The following is a 24,276-nucleotide window of genomic DNA, read 5'->3' on the forward strand; positions in this document are numbered from 1 at the left end:
GGTCCGCCTGCCTTGGCCTCCCCAAAGTGCTGGGATTACAGGCATAAGCCACCGCACCTGGCCTAACATTTTTTTTTAATAGGCCACCTGTCTGCCCATTTGGATTTGTCTTGTCTTGGTAGATTTAGATAAAATGTTCTGGGCACAAATCCTGCAAATATTATGTTGGATTCTTTTGAGTTTGTGGCAATGGGATGCAACCAGTGTCTCTCTGTTTCATGGTGATGTGCATGGCACTGTCTGCTAGGTTCCTCCAGAGTCTGGCATCCACCATTCCTTTGTAATCTGTCAGTCCCCAGTGATAGGGTTTGGTTGTGTCCCCATCCAAATTTCATCTTGAATTGTAGTTCCCATAATCCCCCTGTGTAGTGGAAGGCACCCAGTGGAAATAACTGAATCATGGTGGGGGCTTCCCCCATGCTGTTCTAGTGAGTTCTCACGAGATCTGACGGTTTTATAAGGGGCTTCTCCTTCGCTGGGTATTCGTTCTGTCCCCCGTGAAGAGGTACCTTCCACCATGATTGTAAGTTTCCTGAGGCCTCCCCAGCCATGTGGAACTGAAAGTCAATTAAAACTCTTTCCTTTATAAATTACCCAGTCTTGGGTAGTTCTTCATAGCACCGTGAGAATGGATTAACACAGGCACCCACCATTCCTGTGTAATCTGTCAGTTCCCTGTGGGTGCTGCTTTTGAACAGCAGAAATACTCCATTCCCCAAACTGACATCCCTCGTTAACCTCCATGAATGCTGCGTACTTGCACCAGCTGTTACCCCAGGGGCGCAGCATGCTGAAGTGTCACTCCTATCCTTCTTACACATTTGGAGGAGGTGTGCTTCTAGAAGAAGGAGCTTCCCACCCTACTGCTCTGTTTGAGCACCCTAATCCCTTTGGATTCTTGACTTTATTTGTATGCTATAGTCAAACTTCCTTACTGTTTTTTAAATTTTGTTTTTAGAGACGGGGTCTCATCACTATGTTGCCCAGGCTAGTCTCAAACTCCTGGGCTTAAGCAATCCTCCCCTTTTAGCCTCCCATAATGCTGGGAGCTACTGCACTCAGCCTCTTCATTCCTTTTAATGCTCAATCTTTCCCAGCTTTGGCTAGTGAGGCCTCCTCGAGCCAGCTCACATCTGCTCAGCATTTTCCTAAAGCAGCTTCTGAGAAATCTTGCCACATGCTCAGAAAGCAATGACCTCCTCGCCTGGCCAACGTGGTGAAACCCCGTCTCTACCAAAAAATACAAAAATTAGCCGTGCATGGTGGTGGGCGCCTGTAGTCCCAGCTACTCAGGAGGCCAAGGTGGGAGAATCGCTTGAACACAAGAAGTGGAGGCTGTAGTGAGCTGAGATTGTGCCACTGCACTCCAGCCTGGGCGAACAAGAGTGAGACCCAACCTTTTTTTTTTTTTTTTTTGAGACGGAGTCTCGCTCTGTCGCCCAGGCTGGAGTGCAGTGGCGCGATCTCGGCTCACTGCAAGCTCCGCCTCCTGGGTTCACACCATTCTCCTGCCTCAGCCTCCCGAGTAGCTGGGACTACAGGCACCTGCCACCACGCCCAGCTAATTTTTTTGTATTTTTAGTAGAGACAGGGTTTCACTGTGTTAGCCAGGATGGTCTTGATCTCCTGACCTCGTGATCCGCCCGCCTCGGCCTCCCAAAGTGCTGGGATTACAGGCGTGAGCCACTACACCCGGCCAAGACCCTATCTTGAAAAAGAAAAAGAAAAAGAGAAGAGAAAGCAAGCAATAACCTCTTCCTATCACAGAAGAACAACAGAAACAGAGACAAAAGCAAGACGGTGCAGTGAAGCCCCAGAGGAATCTAGCATAATAGCTACAATTCTAATCAAAGTCCTAGGGATCAGCTCTCGGGATCAGCTCTGTGTGTGTGAGCATTTTTGGTCAGTTAATTACACAGTTAATTACACGTACGCCTCGGGCTGGGCCAAGTAAAAGGCAGTTACAAAGATGAGAAGTCAGTAAACCCAGCCTTCCTGCAGACCCCGAGGGCCAGTGAGCCTTCAAGCCTTACCTACTGAAGGAGGTCTCTTGGATGACACTCTGAACTGGCTGTTGCTGGACTGCACTGTGGTAGCTGTGCAGGACACGGAGGACGTGGCTGATGAGGTGGCCATGACAACTTTGTTTGCTTCCATAAAAGCATCTTGGAAATTGTATAAACACTTCTTTTTTGCAGCATTCTTTTTCTCTTTACTATCCGAGACTGCAGGTGTTTCATTGCTAGATGGAGGTGGAAGGGCTTCTGGTCTTGTTTCTGAGAGTGTTGGCCCTAATATTTCACTCCCTTCAAAGAAGAACAGGAAAATTATGGCTTCTGACAGCAATCATACTTAGCTAAACCCTAAAAGACATGCTGATGACTGAACATTTGACACTGGGGGTGCTACTGAAGTCAGGATCCCACTGGGATGACGCTAAGTCAACCAGTTCTTAATCTAAGAAAAAACTGTATTGAGCACCTACTATGTGCCAATTCCTGTGCTAGGTGCTTTCCAAAGTTACGTAAAGTCTTAAAACTACTTTCTGAGGTTGATACTATTACTCCCATCCTAAGAAGATGAAGAAACTGAGGCTCAGAGAGGCCAAGCAATTTGCCCAAGGTCACACAGCTAGAAATCCTTCCCAAGCAGAGATCAGGATGTCAAGTGTAGCCTGCTGTTCTGGCACACGCGGGGGCTGGGTGTGGGGCTGCCAGGAGCTCTGGCCACAGGAAGACAGAGATGAGGGGTAGGCACCAGCCCCTTTTCAGGTGCCCCGACCCTGCGACTGAAGTAACAGCTGGGCCTCAGTGGCTGAGGCGGCTGGGGAGGAAGGAGCTAGTAAAGGGGAGAGATGCCATGTGGGGCCAATGCAGTAACCAGAGGAAGGAGTGTGAGTCACAGATTTAAGTCGACTGTGGCACTTTCTTCCTGCCCCTGTGCACTGGGGGGCCTGAGGTCTGATTGTCACCACTGCTCGAGAATTGAAGGCCGGGCACCCAACCATGGTCACCAGACCCTCAGCAGTGCGGAGGCCACGCCCATGTGGCTCACCGGTCTGACAGGGAGCCACCGAGTCAGAGTCTTGCTCTGCTCAGTCACGCAGTGGGACTGACTGGTGGCAGATGCAACAGGATGGAGTAGGATTGGAGACCGAGGTGGTGGAGCAGCGGCTGGCTACAGCTGCGCCAGGGTTTCCACGGGAGACTACGGCAAAGATGTCAATCTACTCAGGTTATTTTAAAACTTTAAGAAAGTTTTAACAAATTCCTTACCAGAAATTGTATCTGGCAAGAAAGTGCCAGGATTCCAGTTCTTATCATTCATCACTTCTGATCCCCAAAGACTTATAAATTTAGAACTATTCCACTCTGGAGTATTCCCAAAACAGCTCGGATAAATATGGTCTTGAAGAGATGCATTGAATACCTGATGCTTATTTGTGTGATTCTGAACAGGTGCTGGCGGTAAAGCCTACAAAAAAAAATTTTCTAATCACATATCAAAATTAATATTCTGTTTACCTAGGTAAGTAAACTACAGACAGACAATTCATTATGAGCCTCATGGGATGTGCTCGCCATGAGCTGAGGCCCACAGGGCGCACATCTCACAAAACGTGGACTTGATTTATGAGACTGTACACGGCAGGTCAAATTTCAACCAGATGTAGATATGAAAAGCAACCGATGCCTTGAGGAGTATATCTGAACAAACTTTAGACAACTCAGTAACCTGTCACATTCCTACTGGGTCACATGTGAGTGTGTCATGTGCGTCGTAAGATCTGTTTCTACGGCTTAATCTCAGCAAGCATTTTAATGATCATCACTGATAAGTCAACTTTGGAATCACTGATGAAAATGGATAAAACCCTTACACACTGACCTCTTATACCCAGGCAAGGTACAGCGCAAATCTAATGAACTAGAGGAATTCGTATACAGTGCTCTAAAGACCAGGGCATTCTCAAAGGAGCTGCCTCACTGGCAAGCCCTGCCCTGGGCCCTGTGGGGCAGACCACTGTTGAAGGCACCAAGGGAAGGTGATCAGGGTCTGGCCAGCTGGCTAGCCAACATCCATGCATTTTTTGAGTGACTAGCCATCTGGCTGCTCCTGCACAGGCTGGGGCCCCCTTGGGTCCTCCCTCTGCCTCAGCCGCTATCCAGGCACCAGGCCCTGGCTGCTGACCTCCTTAGGAGATCCTAAGCACCACGTTCTCACAGCGGCGCAGCACAAGAGCCTACACATCTGCACCAGGAACTCTTCCCAGTCCTTCTTCCCATCACAGCCAGAGTGATCTTTGTTGAATGTAAATTCGAGCACGTCACTCCTCTGCTCAGGACGCAACAATGGCTTCCCAAGGCTCTGGCCTGAAAAGATCCAAGGGAGCTGGGCCTACCTCCTCCAACCCTCCGGCTCACCAAGGCCCTGGACACACAGGCCTCCCCTTGACCAGCACACACCTATTCACCTTCTTGGCCCTAAGCTTTGCTTGTGCTGTGTCCATGCTCTAGAGTGTGTGAGCCTCAGCTCGTTACCGCACTCACACTCATCCTGCAGGCCTTGGCCTAAAGATCACTTCCTCAGAGAAGCTGGCACTGCCTTTGCTGTGACCACCCAGGACCCAACACCCAAGACCAAGGCGAGCCTTCCCACTGAACACACTAAAATCCGTCATCTTCCCTCTTAGCACTTACCATAGTTATAATTCAAGACCTACTTGTAGCCTATTGGTTTAATGTCTGCCTTTCCCCAGATTACATGAGCTCTAGGATGAGGTGGGACATCTGGATCCTGGCCCTTCCCCCCCAGTCCTTGCTAATGCTGGGCAGACACACGGCTCTCCCTCAGCAGGACTTCTGTCTGCTGGAGTGGAGGAACGCCCAGTCATGGGCAACCTGGTCACCACATCCTCTGGGACGCAGAAATGAGCACTGGATTCTGGAAACTCAAGTGGGAGGGTTCCCTGGAGGGTTCTGAAGAATGGGCAATGGTTCGGCAGAATCCTGCAGGCCTGGCTTGGCCAGAGGGAGGACACGAAGGGGTTAGGAGCAAAGGGATGGTGCATATACAGGTATGACAGTGCCATACCCTGACAGGCTCCAGGTTGAGTGGGGGCAGCAGCCAGGCCAAAGACAACTTTGTATCACTTTGTCCTCAAGGGGCTGGGGAGTCACAGAGGGATTTAAGCAGCAAAGTGAGATGATTTGGTCAGCTCAGTGGAAAGATCAATTTGTGGCAATACTGTGGATGAATCAGAAGGCAGAAGGAGGACAAGTGGTTAGTCGGGGTGAGAAAGGATGAAGCAATGGCAGTGAAAGTGGCAAGGAAAGGAGGAATTCTGGAGCTATCGAGATGAAAGCTGGGACTGCACATCTAGTCCAGGAGCTACCACTGCTGGCTCCACTATGAGGAGGCACGTTCAGGTGACAGATCTTAACTCTAGTCCCACGTCTTGGCCTTTGGGCTCTGCAGTCTGGCGAGCTCGGATGCCAGCTCTCCCTTTTACTAGCTGTGTGACCTCAGGCAAATTACTCAATCTTTTTGTGCTTTAGTTTTCTCATCTGTAATCTGGAGATACCTACCTCCAGGGTTATGGTAAGAATTGAGCACACTGTCTGGCCCATAGTAGTATTCAGTGAGTGTGATGGTGCACTGCTTTCATTTTCTAAGACAACAGTCTTAGAGACTTCTATAGAGAGACTACTTATATAGACATACAGTCCCTGGACACAAAACACCTGACCAACCAACCAAACCTTTCCACCTTGCCCTTCTCCCACAGTGCTTCGGAGCAGAGAGGAAGCACGCCCCTCTGGGCTGCTGGACAGCTCAGTGAGTCCACTGACCTGAAACAGGCCCAGGATGGCAAAGGGGGAGAGGAGGGTAGAGCAGACACTCAAGATTCAACAGCAGGAAGAAACAGGTCCAGAAGGACCATCCAGGCTACAGGCAAGGGCTGAAGTCATTGTTCTGGTATGGAAGCCCCACGGGACAAGAGCCAGGAGAAAAAAAAAAACAAAAAAAAAAAACCAAAAAAAAAAAAACGCATTTCAATACCTATTTCTACAAAGCAGTGATAAGCTAAGAGCTGCTTTGCTGAGAAGTAATTGATGAAAAGTAACAAGTAGAAGACTTGGGTCTTGAGTACCTTCTATAGTAAGGGGCAGAAACATCTGACAGATGCCAACCTGCTGGCTTTGAGCAGCAGTCTCATTGTGCTGGCCCAGCTGGTAAACCCTGACCAGAAGCACTCTCAGGGCTCTGAATCTATGTAAGTACTTCCTGGACTCCTCAAGACACGACCGTGAGTTGTTTGGTTTCAGGTTTGAAAAGCCTGGCTGACAGCCTTGGCTCCACCACCCATGTGTGTGCAGAGAGCTCTTGCTTATGCTTTAAAACCCTGTTTCAACATCATTTCCACTGCAAAACCACCCGTGGGCTTATTTAAAATGTTCTCTCTTCAATGTTACTTTTCTGCCTAGCATCTGTGAGTTCCATCAGGTATGTCACAACATTTTCATATTTTGATCTTGTTTTTGTCTTCTCTTTAGACTGTGAACTCTTTGAAAAGAGGGGCCAGGACTAACCGATTTTTGTCTTCCTAGAATATAGCACAGGGCCTGGCACATATTGGGTGTTCAATAAGTGTCTGCTGAACAGTGTCTAGCTTAGAGGAATAAGGGAATGCATCTATACAACTGTAATATTGGAAACATATGGTAATGATTCTACGCATTCGATTTACACACTGTGCAGAACCCCACCTACTCAAAAACGGAGGCCCAGTAGTAGGGACAAAAGTAACAGGGATCAGTAGCAAAAAAAGTTGTATTTTCTTTAATGCTTTTGCAGAAGATGCCTACTGATCTCAATAGCTTATGGATTTCCTTCAGGAAAAAATAGGTGTCTGTCACCTAGACCATTTTTGGACCATGACTTTATAAGTCCACCAATGAGCTAACTGTAAAGTAACTCTCTCAGAATGTGGACCATGCTATTGAATCTGAACACCGACTTCACTCATACAAACCCACAAAGCTTCAACTAGCAGTTGTTTTGCATTTTTATCCACTTTGAGACAAAAGAAGTAATCCATAGGAAAGGAAAACTGTTGCTTTAAATAAAAGCTCTGACACAAATGCAAACACAACAAACTGCTTTCCACTGGGCACACATTGAGTCTATCCAGGAGCTGGGTGACTTGCTTGTCCTCTACCACCCACACTCACTCGCACATGGAACATGGGTGCAAGACACGACTGAGCAAGAGCCGCAGACTGAGTCACGAGGCTCACACGTGAGAGGTTCCCAACACTAAGCATCCGAGCAAAAATGAGTTCCACCTGTATCCCAGGTAACGAAAAGGTTAAGATGACGAACTCTCTGCTTAACTTGGGTTTCTTGGTATTTCTCCCAGAGATGGTAAAGAGGCAAAGGACCACCTTTGCTTTGGCTGTGCCAGTTTTCAGGCTGGAAGAGCTGAATCTCAGCTCTAAAAGAACATGCAAGTCAAAGATCACAATTTGATCCCCAAATTGCAACCTATTTATGACCCTATTGTCCACACAGCTTTACATCTCCAATCTAAATCTGAACTTGTACTTTAAACTGTATTTAACCGAATCGTGTTTTAATTGTATTAAATGCTTTTCCAGTGGTTTTACTTAAGTCTCAAAGTAACCTAGAGAGGGAGTGTAAAGACACACCCTGGCCCTCGAAGCTAACAAGGGACCCAAGGCTACTTGGCACCCGGTCCTCCTCTTGCACCACGTCACCAGGCTCCACTTGATACACCAAACTCCGGAGGGCCAGAACCCAGTGGCCACTGCAAATGCTCCACTGCAAAGTTCTCAGTGGAGACTTTGAGACATCCCTGTCCTCACTTCTAGGCCCTTTCTTAGTACATCAACTGTTTTACAGTACATCCTCCGTGTTGGATGAAAAAGACTCAGGATTCAAAGTCACATGACTTGGGTTCCGGTATAGATTCAGGCCCTGTAGTTGTGACTTCCTACTCCTAGGCCACGTGGACAGCAGGTGGGAGGAGCAGCGAGGTGCAGCCACACCTGCTCGGCTTTGCTCTTCGCTTGAAGAAGGCCATTCTTCCCCCCTGGTCTGGGCTTTGTCGGGTAAGAGGGGCTACTTAGCTCTAGATCTGAGAGAAATGACACTGAACACTTTGGTAACTAACTGCTATCAACAAAGGCAAAGGACGAAAAGAAGTATTAGGAGGTGATGAGAGAAGCGAAGTGGAGGTGAAGGGAAGGAATGGCCGCACACCATCGCCACGGTGACGTGTGGGGGCCGCAGTCTGGAGACCCTTGAGAGGAGCCCAGGTCTCAGGTAGTTCTCGCACCAGCAGATGCCAACCCTCATAGGGAAGCATCCACTATGGAGGCCTCTGGGTTCTCACAGAGTAAGCTGAGCAAAACATAACCTCCTAATAGAATCCATCTGCACAAGGAAATAATATACCACAGGTGACATCAGCAGAAAACGAATCTGGATGCTCAAGGTTTCAAACACAGAGTAACTATGTGTAAAATGCTTAAAGAAAGAAAGAAAGAAAGAAAGAAAACAAGGAACAAGAGAATATAAAAAGCTACTAGATATCTTTGGAAAAAAAAGTAAATTAAATATAATATATTTAAACATGTAAATATAGTCGGAATTAGAACTTAAGTGGCAGGCTAGGCACCACTACAGAATCACTTAACTGGAGGACTGATCCCAAAAAAGTTCTCAGAACACTGAACTGAGAGATAAGGAGATGAGAAACCTGCAAGAGAGTGTCAGGGATGCAGAACAGAAGAAAGTCTAACACCAATCTCATCAGAGGCTGAGAAAGACAACTGAATGGTTGCAGGAACATGGAGATAACACGGATGGCAATTATCAAACAGGAAATTGAAAATGATTGGTAGGTTAAAGGCTCTAATGGAAAAAGTAGACAGCATGCAAGAACAAGGGGGCCGTGTGAGCAGACAGATAGAAAGAAATGCTGGCAATAAAAACAATGTAAGAGAAACGAAGACTATCAGTGATGGGCTCATCAGGAGACGACACGGTCAAGGAAAGAGTCAGGGAGCTGCAAGATATGTCAGCAGAAACTTCCCATACTGCAAGGCAAAGAGAAACAAGAATTAAAAACAAAACTAGAAACAATCCCCCCAGTAGAACAAAACATCCAAAACTTGCGGGACAGTTTGGAAAGATATAACACCTGGTAAGTGGAATGCTGGAAGGAGAGACTAGAGAAACAGTTGAAGTAGTAATAGGTGAAAAGTCTCCAAAATTAACAACTGACAGCACAGATCCAAGGAATTCAGAGAACATCAAGTAGAATAAATACCCCCAAAGCTACATGAAGGCATATTCTATTCAACCTGCAGAATACCAAAGAAAAAGAGAAAATCTTGGCCAGGTGCCGTGGCTCACGTCTGTAATCGCAGCACTATGGGAGGCCAAGGTGGGCAGATCACCTGAGGTCAGGAGTTCAAGACCAGCCTGGCCAACATGGTGAAACCTCGTCTCTACTAAAATACAAAAATTAGCCAGGCATGATGGTGGGTGCCTGTAATCCCAACTACTCCGGAGGCTGAGATGGGAGAATCGCTTGAACCTGGGAGACAGTGGTTGCAGTGAGCCGAGATCATGCCACTGCACTCCAGCCTGGGTGGCTGAGTGAGACTCCATCTCAAAAAAACAAACAACAACAACAAAAAGAGAAAATCTTGAAAGCAGCTGGGTGGGGGTGAGTGGACCTACAGAAGAACAGGGAAAGAATTCCAGAGGACACCTTGTCAGAAACCAGAAACCATGCCAGCAAGGACAGAGGGAAGTTAAACAGATCTAAAGTGTTCAAAGAAAAAAACTACCAACCTAGAATTATGTGTCCAGCGAAATTATCCTTCAAAAGTGAAGGAGAAATAAAGACTTCCTCAGACAAACAAAAACTGAGGGAGCTCATCACCAGCAGACCTGCCCTGCAAGAAATGTCAAAAGATTTCCTTCAGACAGAAGGTCAGAAATGTGGATCTACATAAAGAAAGGAAGAATACTAGAGAAGGAATAAAGACAAAGTAAAGTATCTTCTTCTTCCTATTAATCTAAAAGATAACTGTTGAAAGTAATCATCAACACTGTACTGGGTGATTAACATGCGGATAAGTGAAAATAATGACAGCAATGTCACAGGGAATAGGGAGGGGTCGGGAGTAATCTGTTAAATGTTACCTGTTTTACATTAGTTAGTTGAAAAGGGACTTAGATTAGTTCAAAATGTATATTGTAAACACTAGGGCAACTGCAGAAATTTTAAAAAATATAAATAAAATTGATATAATAAGAGAGGAGATCAAAATCATAAAATGCTTAATTAAAAGTAGAGAAGGCAGAAAAGACTCATAATGAATAGGAAACAATTACAAACATGGCTGATATTCATCTAAACACATTAAAAAATCACTTTAAATGTGAATAGTCAAATACACCAATGAAAAGACAAAGATTATCAGAGTATATCAAAAAACAACAAGCATGGTGGCATGTGCCTATAGTCGCAGGTACTCAGGAGACCAAGGTGGGAGGATTGCTTGAGCCTAGGAGTTCAAGTCCAGCTTGGGTAACACAGCAAGATTCCATCTCTAAAAATAACAAACACACACAACTACACATGTCTGTAAGAAACCTGCTTTGCATATGAAAACCCTGAGAAGTTGGCTGGGTGAGGTGGCTGACGCCTGTAATCCCAGTCTTTTGCGAGGTGGGCGGATCACGAGGTCAGCAGATCGAGACCATCCTGGCTAACATGGTGAAACCCTGTCTTTACTAAAAATACAAAAAATTAGCCAGGCATGGTGGCGCGTGCCTGTAGTCCTGAGGCAGGAAAATGGCATGAACCCGGGAGGCGGAGCTTGCAGCGAGCCAAGATGGTGCCGTTGCACTCCAGCCTGGGCGACAGAGAGAGACTCCATCTCAAAAAAAAAAAAAAGTAAGTATTGGCTGGGCTTGGTAACTCACGCCTATAAGCCCAGCACTTTGGTAGGCTGAGGTAGGAGGACTGCTTTAGCCCAGGAGTTTCAGTCCAGATGGCAACATAGTGAGACCCTGTCTTCTCTTTGGTAGAGTCCAAAACAATAAAAAAAAAATTAGCTGGGAGTGGTGGCACATGCCTGTAGTCCCAGCTATTGCGAGGCTGAGGCAGGAGGAATGCTTGAGCCCAAAAGTTTGAGGCTGCAATGAGCTATGATCATACCACTGTACTCCTGGTCTGGGTGACAGAGTGAGACGCTGTTTCAAAGAAAAAGAAAGTATTATGAACAACTGTACACTAACACACTGGGTAAAACAGATGAAATGAAAAAAATTTTAGAAACACAAAACTTATCAAGACGAAATCATAAAGAAATAGAAAAGTCTGAACAGACCTATAACTAGTAAAGCGATTGAACTGGTAATCAAAAATCACCCAATAGGCTGGGCGCAGTGGCTCATGCCTATAATCCCAGCACTTTGGGAGGCCGAGGTAGGTGGATCACCTGAGGTCAGGAGTTTGAGACCAACCTGGTCAACATGGCAAAATCCTGTCTCTACTAAAAATACAAAAATTAGCTGGGTGTGGTGGCAAGTGCCTGTAGTTCCAGCTACTTTGGAGGCTGAGGCTAGGGAATCGCTTGAATCTGAGAGGCGGAGGTAGCAGTGAGTGGAGATTGTGCCACTGCACTCCAGCCTGGGTGACAGAGCAAAACACCGTCTCAAAAAAAAAAAAATCACCCAATAAAGAAAAGCCACAGACTTGATGCTTCACTGGTCAATTCTACCAAACATTTAAAGAATTAATATCAATCTTTCTCAAAGTTTCCAAAAAACTGAAGAGAAGTGAGCACTTTCTAACTCGTGTCCTGAGCATATCCCCATACCAAAGCCAAAGACACTGTAAGAAAAACTACAGGGCCGGGCGCAGCAACTCAAGCCTGTAATCCCAGCACTTGGGAAGGGCAAGGTGGCGGATCGAGGTTGGGAGTACCAGATCAGCTGACCAACATGGAGAAACCCCGTCTCTACTAAAAATACAAAATTAGCCAGGCCTGGTGGCGCATGCCTGTAATCCTAGCTACTCGGGAGGCTGAGGCAGGAGAATTGCATGAACCTGGGAGGCGGAGGTTGCAGCGAGCCAAGATTGCATCATTGTACTCCAGCCTGGGTAACGAGCGAAACTCTGTCTCAAAAACAAAACAAACAAAAAAAACTACAAATGAGTATCGCTTATGAACATTCATGCAAACATCCTCAACAAAATACTAGCAAACTGAATTCAGCAGCATATTAAAAGATTCATACACCATGACCACGTGGGAGTTATTCCCAGAATGCAAGGATGATTCAATGTATAAATAGTAATCAATGTTAACATGCCACATTAACAGACTGGAAAACGCCAAAGATCATCAAACCTGGTGCAGAAAAAGCATGTGACAAAATTCAACACCCTTTTATTATTATTATTTTTTGAAATGAAGTCTTGCTCTGTCGCCCAGGCTGGAGTGCAGTGGCGCGATCTTGGCTCACTGCAAGCTCCGCCTCCCGGGTTCAGGCCATTCTCCTGCCTCAGCCTCCCGCATAGCTGGGACTACAGGCGCCCCCCACCACGCCCGGCAAATTTTTTTGTATTTTTAGTAGAGACGGGGTTTCACCGTGTTAGCCAGGATGGTCTCGATCTCCTGACCTCGTGATCCGCCCGCCTTGACCTCCCAAAGTGCTGGGATTACAGGCGTGAGCCACCGCGCCCGGCCTCAACACCCTTTCATAACAAAAATACCCAACAAACTAGGAATAGAAAGAAAACTACCAAAACATAATAAAAGCCATATATGAAAAACCCACAGCAAACAATGGTGAACAAATGAAAGCTTTTCCTTAAGTAACAGGAACAAGGCAAGGATGCCTGCTTTCACCACTTCTATTCAACATAGTATTAGAAATTTCAGCCAGAGCAAATAGGCAAGAAAAATAAAAGGCATCTAAACTGGAAAGGAAGAAGTAAAATTATCTCTCTTTGTAGATGGTATGATTTTACATGTAGAAAACTCTAAAGATTCCACAAAAAAAGTCTCTTAGAATAGATGAATTCAGCAAAGTAGGAAGATACAAAATCAACACTCGAAAATCAGCTGCTTGTCTATACACTAACAATGGTCAGTCAGAAAAGGAAATGATGAAAACAATTCCATTCAAAAAGCATCAAAAATAATAATTTAGGGCTGGGCACAGTGGCTCATGCCTGTAATCCCAGCATTAGCCAGGCGTTAGCCAATTAGCCAATTAGCCAGGCATGGAGGCGCGTGCCTGTAATCACTGCTACTCCAGAGGCTGACACAGGAGAATCACTTGAACCTGGGTGGTGGAGGGTGCAGTGAGCCAAGATCATGCCACTGCACTCCAGTGTAGGCGACAGAGTGAGATTCTGTCTCAAAAAAACACCAAACCAAAACAAAACACCAACAGGAATTAACCAAAGAAGTGAAAGAGTTGTACCATAAAAACTACAGGCCGGGCACGGTTGCTCACGCCTGTAATCCCAGCACTTTGGGAGGCCAAGGTGGGCAGATCACGAGGTCAGGAGATACAGACCATCCTGGCTAACACAGTGAAGCCCCGTCTCTACTAAAAATACAAAAAAATTTGCCAAGCGTGGTGGCGGGCGCCTGTAGTCCCAGCTACTCGGGAGGCTGAGGCAGGAGAATGGCTTGAACCCGGGAGGCAGAGCTTGTAGTGAGCCGAGGAGGCACCACTGGACTCCAGCCTGGGCAACAGACCGAGACTGTCTCAAAAAAAATAAAATAAAATAAAAATTAAAAAACTGACAAAACAGGCCGGGCGCAGTGCCTCACACCTGTAATCCCAGCACTTTGGGAGACCAAGGCGGGCGGATCATGAGGTCAGGAGTCTAGACCATCCTGGCTAACACGGTGAAACCCCATCTCTATTAAAATACAAAAAATTAGCCGGGCATGGTGGCACACGCCTGTACAGGAGGCTGAGGCAGGAGAACTGCTTGAACCCAGGAGGTGGAGGTTGCAGTGAGCCGGGATCATGCCACTGCATTCCAGCCTGGGTAACAGAGGGAGACTGTCTCAAACAACACTACAAAACATTGCTGTAAGAAATTAAAAAAAAAAAAAATTGAAAACACATATCATATTCATTGATTAGAAGACAATACTGTTAGAGTGTACACACTACCCAAAGTGATCTACAGATTCAACACACCCCCTATCAAAATCCCAATGATGTATCTTGAAGAAATAGAAAATCCATCCTAAATTCATATAGAATCTCTTAGGATCCTGAATAAGCCAAACAATCTTTTTTTTTTTTTTTTTTTTTGAGACAGAGTTTCCCTCTTGTTGCCCAGGCTGGAGTGCAGTGGCGCGATCTCGGCTCACTGCAAGCTCCGCCTCCCGGGTTCACGCCAGTCTCCTGCCTCAGCCTCCCGAGTAACTGGGACTGCAGCATGCGCCACCACGCTCGGCTAAGTTTTTGTATTTTTAGTAGAGATGGGGTTTCACTGTATTAGCCAGGGTGGTCTCGATCTCCTGACCTCGTGATCCGTCCGCCTTGGCCTCCCAAAGTGCTGGGATTACAGGTGTGAGCCACTGCGCTCGGCCAACCCAAACGATCTTTACACAAAAAACAAAAAACAAAAACCACCAAACCTGGTGGACTCAGGACTCACACTTCCTGATTTCAAAACTTACTGCAAAGATATAGCAATCAAAACAATGTGGTATCAGCATGACATACAGACCAATGGAACAGAACAGAAAGCCCAAAAATGAAACTTCAGATATATGGTCAAACGATTTTTGACAAGGATGGCAAGATCCTTCAATAGGGAAAGGGCAGTCTTTTTAACAAATGGTACTGGGACAACTGAATATCCACATGCAAAAGAATGAAGTTGCACCCTTACCTAACACCATATTTTAAAATGAACTAAAAAATGGATTACTGACCTAAATGTAAGCAAAGAACAAAACTCTTCGAAGAAAACAGAGGGCAAAAGCTTCACAACGTTGGATTTGGCAATGATTTACTGGATGTAACGCCAAAGGCACGGGCAACAAAGAACAGACAAATCGTACTGCATCAAAAACTGTTAACCGCTGTGCATCAACAGACACTATCAACAGAGTCAAAAGTCAAGCCACAGAATGGGAGAAAATGCTTGCAAATCATCTATCTGATAACGGACGAATATCCGGAATACAGAGACAACTAAAATGCAACAGCAATAACAAACCTGATCCACACATGAGCAAAGGACTTGAACAGACGTTTCTCCAAAGAAGATACACGAACAGTCAGTGAGCACATGAAAAGATGCCAACATCACTAAACACTAAGGAAACGCAAATCAAAACTACGATGTGTCTATGGTCATTTACACAAGAAAAAAAGCCCTACAATGTGGTACCACCTTACATCCATGAGGATGGTTACTATTAAAAAAGCAAAACTGAAAATAACAAGTGATAATGAGGATGTGGAGAAACTGAAACCCTTGTGCACTGTTGGTGGGAATGTAAAATGGTGCAGCCACTGTAGGAAACGGTGGCAGTTCCTCCAAAACTTACAACTACAATTACCATACGATTTATAAATTCCACTTCTGGGTACACACCCCAAACAACTGCAAGCAGGGTCCTGAAATATTTGCACACTCATGTTTGCAGCAGCACTGCTCATAGTAGCTACTGTATGGAAACAACTCAAGTGTTCACTGATGGAGATGCAAAATAGGGTACAGCCATATGATGAGTATTGTTTAGCCTTAAAAAGGAAGGAGATTCTGCAATATGCGACAACATGAATAAATGCTGAGGACATTAAGTGAAATGAAATAAGCCAGTCACAAAAAGAGAAATACTGTACAATTCTATGTACATGAGGTACTTAGAATAGTCACAATCATAAAGACATAAAGTAGAATGATCGATGCCCAGGGTTGGGGGAAAGTGGAGTTATTGTTTAGTGGGTAAAAACCTCCAGTTTTACAAGATGAAAAGAGTTATGGAGACGGACCACTGAATTCTACACTTAAAAATGGTTAAGATTGTAAATTTTATATTATGCATATGTTACTATAATAAATCTTTTCAAAAAGTAAAGCAATGAAGGAAGATATACCATGCTAACACTAACCAAAAGAAAGCTGGAGGAGCTATATTAATTTCAGGCAGAGCAGACTTCAGAGCAAGGGAAGTTACCAGTGGTAATGAGGAGCATTACATAATGATAAAGGGTCAATTCTCCTAGAAGACATAACAATCCTCAATGTGTGTGCTGCTAATAACAAAGCATCAAACTTTGTAGGGCAAAACCTGATAGAACTGTGCAAGGAGAAACCGATGAATCCATTATTACAATGGAAGTCTTCAAGAGCCATCAATCAGAATGAACAGATCCAGCAGACAGAAAATCAGTCAGAACATAGTTGCTGACTGACAGAACTCAAGAGCACCATCAATCAATTGGACATAACGAACATCTGAAGACCACTTCACCCAACAACGGCAGAACACATATTCCTCTGAAGCTCACATAGAACATTCACCAAGACAGACCATGTTCTGGGCCATAAAACATACCTTAATAAACTCAAAAAAACAGAAATTATACACTGTATGCTTTCAGATTACAATGGAATTAAAGTAGAAATCAGTAACAAAAAGATAGTTGGGAGATCCCCAAATATTTGGAAATTAAATGCTCTGGCACTTACAGTTTTTATTTTATGTAGTATTTCATTACTGTATTTTTCTCAGCAATTACTTTGAACTTTCAAATAACTTATACTCAATATATAAATTCAATATGTCACTGGTATGAAGACACTTCAAAATAGAAATTAGTCTTCAAGTCTTTCTAATTTCAAGAATTTTTTTTTTTTTTTGTAGAGACAGGACTATGTTGCCCTGGTCTTGAGCTCCCAGGCTCAAGCAATCCTCTCACCTCAGCCTCCCAAAGCGCTGGGATTACAGGCGTGAGCCACTACAACTGGCCAGAAAATAAATTTTTCATAGTACTCATGCTAAACATTTTAGGTACTAAATATTTACCCACAATGCCAAAAATATGAATTAAAAGAATTACAACTACAATGACATAACGTCTTAAAAGGCAACAACTGTGACTGCAGCACAGCAGGAACTCCCCAAGGCCTCAACAATGCAAAAGTGATGGCAGACACAGTGGCAGGTCAGAAGCACACAAGGCCCCCTCCACGTTAAGCACCCACCTTCTGCCTCCCTACATTCAGAACTTCTTACCCAATAATCCTCCTGTTGATTATCTCTAAGAAACTTCCTCCAATATCACTGAAATGCATGCTATTCTGATACAGCTCGTTTGCTTTCTGAAACATCCTCCAATGTCACTGAAATCTGTGCTATTCTGATACAGCTCATTTGCTTCTTAAGCTGTCCACAACTCGCTGGTGGACCAGGAGACCCCTTCAGGGCTGCTAATGCATTATGCATTTAGGCACAGATGTGGTCACAGCATCCAACTAAATCAAACTAAGTCAAATAACACAAACTAATCTTGTAAGACCTGGTAAGTGACAATTCAAGTTTGTTTATAGTAATGAACATTTTCATACCAGATGCAAATGAAATATTTTGATAATTGTATCTTATGTTTCCACATAATAATGGCCACCACATAACATATTTTAAATGAATCAGTGAATAGTCTTCAGTTGACAAAAGTGGTAGAAATAACATTTAGTTATAAATTTCTAAATTTCTATACGACTTCTACCGCATATGGCTTGACCTCCATAATTGCTTTTCTATCCATATTTGCTTTTCTATTCTAATCTTTCTATATGATTACAGTTTAACAGGTATCAAAAGAACAAATAATAGATACAAATGATGCTCCTAAAATGTTTTTCTTCTTTTACCCATATATAGATCTCTAATTTCCTGAGAAAAGGCCAAAAGCCAGGGAAAAATAATCAATTTTTAACCAAAGGGGCCCCACAGTCTTTAGTAATAATCTATTTTACTATTTTACTTGAGTATTTTTAGGAACTAATTCTTGAATAGCTTCCACCAGTAAAAATATATAACAGAATATTATCTTTTCTTGGAACTAGGTAACAGACCTCTATTCAGGCAATAGCAAGGAGTGAAAAACTTCCTAACTTTACACATACACCCAGAGAAAATCAGGCTACAAACCAGGCGGGCCATGAAGATAGCCTAGTTCTGACTATATACCTGAAAAATGCTATTAAAAAGCATTCTATTATTAAGACATCATTAAATGTTCAAACTGAGCAATATTCAATCTAACAAAATTTAAGCATGAATTTGGATGGTTGTGTCAAGTAATTACAATAGATGTGACAAACTTATTACACTCTATTCTAAACCTGTGTCTGTTAATCTTCCACCTGCGCCTCTCCCTAGCAAACAGACAACAAAGCTCACTTATGGGCTACATGTACCCCACTTCACAGTGACCCCTGGAGGGGAGAAAACACACGTGTTTGGAAAAAATCATTCCATGTCATGTCCTCCTTTCTGTTGCAGCTTAAAATCATTGTTTTAAATAATAAATTAGAGTTTGAAATAAATTATATTTTTGATTGATCAGAGCTACCTTTGGACAAGAATAACTGGTACAAAGAAAAAAAAGAAAACAATCAGAATTACAGTGAGTCATTCTAGTAAAGGTAAGCTCAAAATAACTAGAGAGGAAAAGCTATCTAAGGTCCAAAGAATGAAACCAGCCTAAAAATTTCGCTGTAACGGCTAAGATACTAAGTAAACACATGAGGTTCTCTTAGAAGAAAATGCATAAAAATCAACTTATTTCTAGATCCTCACTCCACTTCCTGAATGGGCTCTTCACACTGGGTTTCTGGCAGCTTCTCCTGTCTGTACCCTCCCCTCCCCAGTGCTCCATAACCTGCAGGGCGTTATAATTTTCTGTGGCATCACGCTTAGGGCTCCTCCTTTATTTAGGCTTGTGTATTTCTAAATGCTAAAGAAGCATAGTCATTTTAGACCCTGTGGAGTCCAGCCAGTGTTAGAGGACTCATGTTATATTCACATTATTTTACCTATCACGTTAAGAAAAAGAGCAAGCCCTGGAAGATCACAAGCAGATAACTGGTCTTCTGTGGAAGTATTCCCTAGGTTTAACCTGTTAGAAGTATCACCTGAAAAATCCTTCTGTTCTATTTAATTCTGAATAAAAGGACTATGATCTTCACAGTTGTTTTTAATGATTGTTACAACTGTAAAGGTTCAAAATTACAGGGCTTAAGAGATTATGGTGAAAGGAAACCCTTGCAGACCTTCCTACTGAGAGCAGATGCTATCCTACGCAAGTTGCTAATTCATAGATTTCTGTTTGTTTGACCACATACTTCTGCAAGATCTCAGGGAAGAGTGAGCTTTCAGACCCTTTTTGCCCTGACTTACCTTACTGTGTGTGAAGGGGGGCGTTGCATACAAGGTGGGGTGGATAAGGGGGCGTGGCAGGTGTGGAACAGTGTGCAAAGGCACGTGTCCATGGATGTGAGGGTAAAGGTGCAGTGCAGGGTGTGTGGGCTTCTCTGGGCTCATGAACTGATGGCCAGGAGGAAGGGCTCCGGCTGTCATTGCAGATGGTGTCAGTCCAGAAGCTTCTTGTTTACAAACATGACATTCACAAGTGTTTGGAGCTTGTTCAGCCTAAGAGGAAAGAAAAAAAAAAAACCTATTTAGTGAAACAATAAATGGTATGAATTAAAGTCAGTCACATTCTGCCAAGTAGTTACAAAGCAAATACAAAGGTAAGTGGGCTTTTCCTGACACCCTGAGTTGACCAGGGCCTTCCATGCAAGGAAAAGGAGGGACCCCAAGAGACTGGGACTGAAGAAGCTGCACAGAGAGGAAAGGTGTACCTCATTCCACAGAAAGACTCAGGTAGAGCCACTGGTTCTGCATCCTATGCCTAATGCAGAAAATTTCACTTCCCACGTGTGAACAGGGACAAGGGAACTGGTGAAGACGACAGAGTAGAGAGGGGATGGCCGTGCTCCACTGGGCTCACACTGCTTCTAAATGGTTACACACAGATTCTCCAAAACAAAGCAGAGATGTGACTTCCGGTTATGGATATGGTGGAGTGAAGAGGTCAGTGGCTCCTTTCCCTCAGGGCAAATGTAAAACTGAACACAATTGTCAAAGGCAACCATTCTGAGGCTCTGGAAATCAGCCCAAGGAAAATACTGAGACACATCTATTCATGTAAATCAGCTAGAACTTCAGGGAAGAACAGCAAGTCGCCAGACTTTCTTGTCTGGGACCCTTTCCATTTCCTGCACCTGTACTCCGCCCCTGACTCAGTCTGCATCGGGCACAGGAGTTCTGTGACTGCAGGGATGCCAGTGCAAACCAACCCTGTTGCCAAAAACAGCAGCCTGGTCAGGCAGAGGGTGAAGCGGTAAAAGCAGTGAACTCAGCAGGGAATAAATAGGGAAGCCTGCAGCTCTGTTCCCGTGAGACTGAGGTCCCAGTTGGGGTGAGTGGCAGAGGAGACAGAAATCTAACAGGGAGAACCTGGAAATGAGAGCGCCACAGAAGGGCTTCTTAAACTGTCCACAACTCGCCGGCTGACCGGGAGAGCATGCACTGAGGACACCTCAGGGGCTGGAGGAAGGCGCCAACAAGGGCTTGAGAACTGGCTGAGCGCTGAGCGCATTCACCCCACAGCTGACAGTGCCTCAACCAACAGTGGAGCCCCTGTGGATTCAAGGTGCATGGGCAACCCCCGCCCAAATCATCAGCTGGCCAGTCAGCCAGGTGGACAAAGGGCAGACCTCTCGAAGCCAAGCTAAAAAGCAGAAGAGAAGATGTGAGCTGAGATATCCATAGCCACATAATGTGGGAGATACAGATCCTGCAACTGAAGTTCAGGAAATAACAAAAACAAAGAAACAAACAAAAGACAACAAAAGACCCTCAAAGGAAAAAATGATAATGCAAAGTCATTACATTATTTAAAATGTCCAGTTTTCAACAAAAAATTATGAGACAAGCAAAGATAAAAGTATGACCTAGGCTGGGCGCAGTGGCTCATGCCTGTAATCCCAACACTCTGGGAGGCAGAAGTGGGCAGATTACTTGAGCCCACGCGTTCAAGACCAGACTGGGCAATATGGCAAAATCCTATCTCTACAAAAAGTACAAAAACTATCCAGGCATGGTGGTGTGTGCCTGTAGTCCCAGCTACTTGGGGTGCTGAGGTGGGAGGACTGTTTGAGCCCAGGAGGTCGAGGCTCAAGGCTCCAGTGAGCTGTAATCATGCCACTGCACTTCAGCCTGGGTGACAGAGCAAGACCTTGTCTGGAAAAAAAAGTTATGTGACCAATAAGCAGGAAGTAAATAGTCAAACGGTTAACAGGAGTGGGTTCAGATATTAAATGAGCACACAAAGATGTCAAAGTAGCTGTTATAACATGTTCAGAGAATTAAAGGAAAATATGAAAATAAAGATTCAACATGTAGGGAATTACCATAAAAAAAGAGAAACAAAAAAACAGTAAACTATAAATTCTATAGGTGAAGAGTACAATAGCTAAACCAAAATTTCACTAAAGGGGCTCAAAAGCAAACTTAAAAGCAGAAAAATCATCTGTGAACTTGAAGAAGAGCAATGGAACTGATCTAACAACAGAGAGAAGAGACAAGGGGAAAGTATGCAGATGCTCAGAGGCCCGTGGAGAGCAGTGAACCACTCCAGCACAGGCAGAACCCAGCCCCGAAGGAAATAATAACACCCGGACATTCCACTCCCCAAATGTGATGAGAAACACTGATCTACAGATCCAAGCTCAGTGAACCTTAAGATGGATAAAAACAAAGAGATACTGAGAGCTGCAGAACTCTGGCACACAATGACCACCTAAGGCTTCCTGCAGCCCAAGGCCAAGTCCCTAGGATGACCCCAGACCCTACTAAAACACCTTCCTGAGAAAGCCAGGCTGCCAAGAGAATTGACTGTTCTAACAGTCTGACACCTGATGACTGTAACAAAAGTAACACTCTGGTGTAGAATTTGATAGTGGGGAAGGCTCTGTGTAGGGACACTGAGTATAGGATCTCTCTGTACCTTTCACTCAACTTTGTTGTGAATCTAAAGCTACTCCTAAAAACAGCCACTCTATTATTTATTGATTTATTTATTTATTTTTGAGACGGAGTCTCACTTCTCGCCCAGGCTGCAGTACAATGGCGCGATCTTGTCTCGCTGCAACCTCTGCCTCCTGGGTTCAAGTAATTCTCTTGCCTCAGCCTCCCAAGTAGCTGGGATTACAGGCACATGATAGCATGCCTGGCTAATTTTTGTATTTTTAGAAGAGATGGGGTTTCACCATGTTGGCCAGGCTAGTCTCGAACTCCTGACCTCAGGTGATCCACTCGCCTCAGCCTCCCAAAGTGCTGGGCGTGAGCCACCCCTGTACCGGTCTATTTTTTAAAATGAAGGCCAAATAAAGACATTTATACAAAAAGACAGAGAATTAACTGCAAGCAAACTAGTCCTGTAAGACATATTACAGGAAGGTAAAAACAAGATGGTAACTTAAATTCGGCAGAATTTAAAATGAAGAATGCCAGAAATGACTAGCCAGCTAGCAAATAGAAAATACTGTATAGATACAGGCCAGGCGTGGTAGCTCACGCCTATAATCCCAGCACTTTGGTAGGCCAAGGCGGGTAGGTCACCTGAAGCCAGGAGTTTGAGACCAGCCTGGTCAACATGGCAAAATGTCATCTTTACCAAAAATACAAAAATTAGCCGGGTGCCATGGTGCTTGCCTGTGATCCCAGCTACTCGGGTGGCTGAGGCAGGAGAACTGCTTGAACCTGGGAGGCGAAGGTTGAAGTGAGCCAAGATCGTGCCACTGCACTCTAGCCTGGGCAACAGAGTGTGACTGTCTCAAAACAAAACAAAAACAAAAACAAAAACAAAAAGAAAGAAAAGGAAGGAAGGAAGGAAGGAAGGAAGGAGGGAAGGAAGGCAGGCAGGTCGGCCAGCCGGCCGGCACTATATAAATGTATTTTTCTCTTTTATTTGCTCTAGAAATTATAAAACTGTATAAAGCAGTAATTAAAACATATTATTGATTTATAACATATACAAATGTAATCATATATAGGACAATAATAGCACAAAGGAGGAAGAAGGAAATGGAGCTACTGTGGAGAAAAGTTTGTATATTTTACTGGAATTAAGTCAGTAGTAACCTGGAGTAGACTGTGATAAATTACGATGCATACTGTGGCCAGGCACGGTGGCTCACACCTGTAATCCCAGCACTTTGGGAGGCTGAGGTAGGCGGATCATTTGAGGCCAGATTGAGACCAGCCTGACCAACGTGGCAAAACACTGTCTCTACTAAAAATACAAAAATTAGCGGGGTGTGGTGATCCACATCTGTAATCCCAGCTACTTGGGAGGCTGACGCAGGAGAATTGCTTGAATCCGGGAAGCAGAGGTTGCAGTGAGCGAAGACTGCACCACTGTACTCCAGCCTGGGTGACAGAGCAAGACTCTGTATCAAAAAACAAAAAAAAAGATGCATATTGTGGCCGGGTACGGTGGTTAAGTGTAATCTTAGCACTTTGGGAGTTCCTGACGGGAGAATCACTGGAGGTCAGCAGTTTGAGACAAGCTTGGGCAACACAGGGAGACCCTGTCTCTACTAAAATTAAAAAAATTAGCCGGTCATGGTGGCACACGCCTATAGTCCCAGCTTACTAAGGAGGCTGAGGCAGGAAGACTGCTTGAGCCTAGCAGTTTGAGGCTGCAGTGAGCTTTGACGATGCCACCACATTACAGCCTGTGTAACAGAGCAAGACCCTGTCTCTAAGAAAAAAAGAGACACATGTTGTATTTTAATTTTTGTTTCTTTTTATTTTTTACACCAACATTCACAAGAGATGCATACTGTAACCCTACAGCAGCCGCTAAGAAAATTAAAAAAATAATCAACAAAAGAATTAAAATGGTACACTAAAAATTTTGTTTAATATTTTAAAAGGCAGATATTGACATACACAGGATAAAAACGCAAGGCCCAACTAAAAGATGTTAGACAAATTTTAGATCCAAAGATGCAAAGAAACTGAAAGTAAAAGGATGGAAAAATACAACATGTACACAGTAACCCAAGAAGGTGGAGTGGCTATATTAACAAATAAA

The 24,276-nt window shown here is 44.3% G+C and overlaps 1 protein-coding gene across 7 annotated transcripts in view; it reads right to left on the reverse strand.

Moving 5' to 3' along the window:
- LOC105483855 (family with sequence similarity 193 member A) overlaps positions 1-24,276 on the reverse strand; it is a 198,178-nt gene that overhangs the window by 40,822 nt on the left and 133,080 nt on the right. For all 7 annotated transcript variants that reach the window (XM_071093911.1, XM_071093910.1, XM_071093912.1 and 4 more), the window contains 3 exons: positions 19,509-19,760; positions 3,276-3,474; positions 2,034-2,306 (listed from right to left, as the gene is read on the reverse strand). In XM_071093911.1, coding sequence (XP_070950012.1) covers positions 2,034-2,306; positions 3,276-3,474; positions 19,509-19,760 — 724 coding nt within the window. The remainder of the gene's footprint in view (positions 1-2,033; positions 2,307-3,275; positions 3,475-19,508; positions 19,761-24,276) is intronic.

This window comes from Macaca nemestrina, chromosome 3 (assembly GCF_043159975.1).
Source record: "Macaca nemestrina isolate mMacNem1 chromosome 3, mMacNem.hap1, whole genome shotgun sequence".
Taxonomy (NCBI): Eukaryota; Metazoa; Chordata; class Mammalia; order Primates; family Cercopithecidae; genus Macaca; species Macaca nemestrina.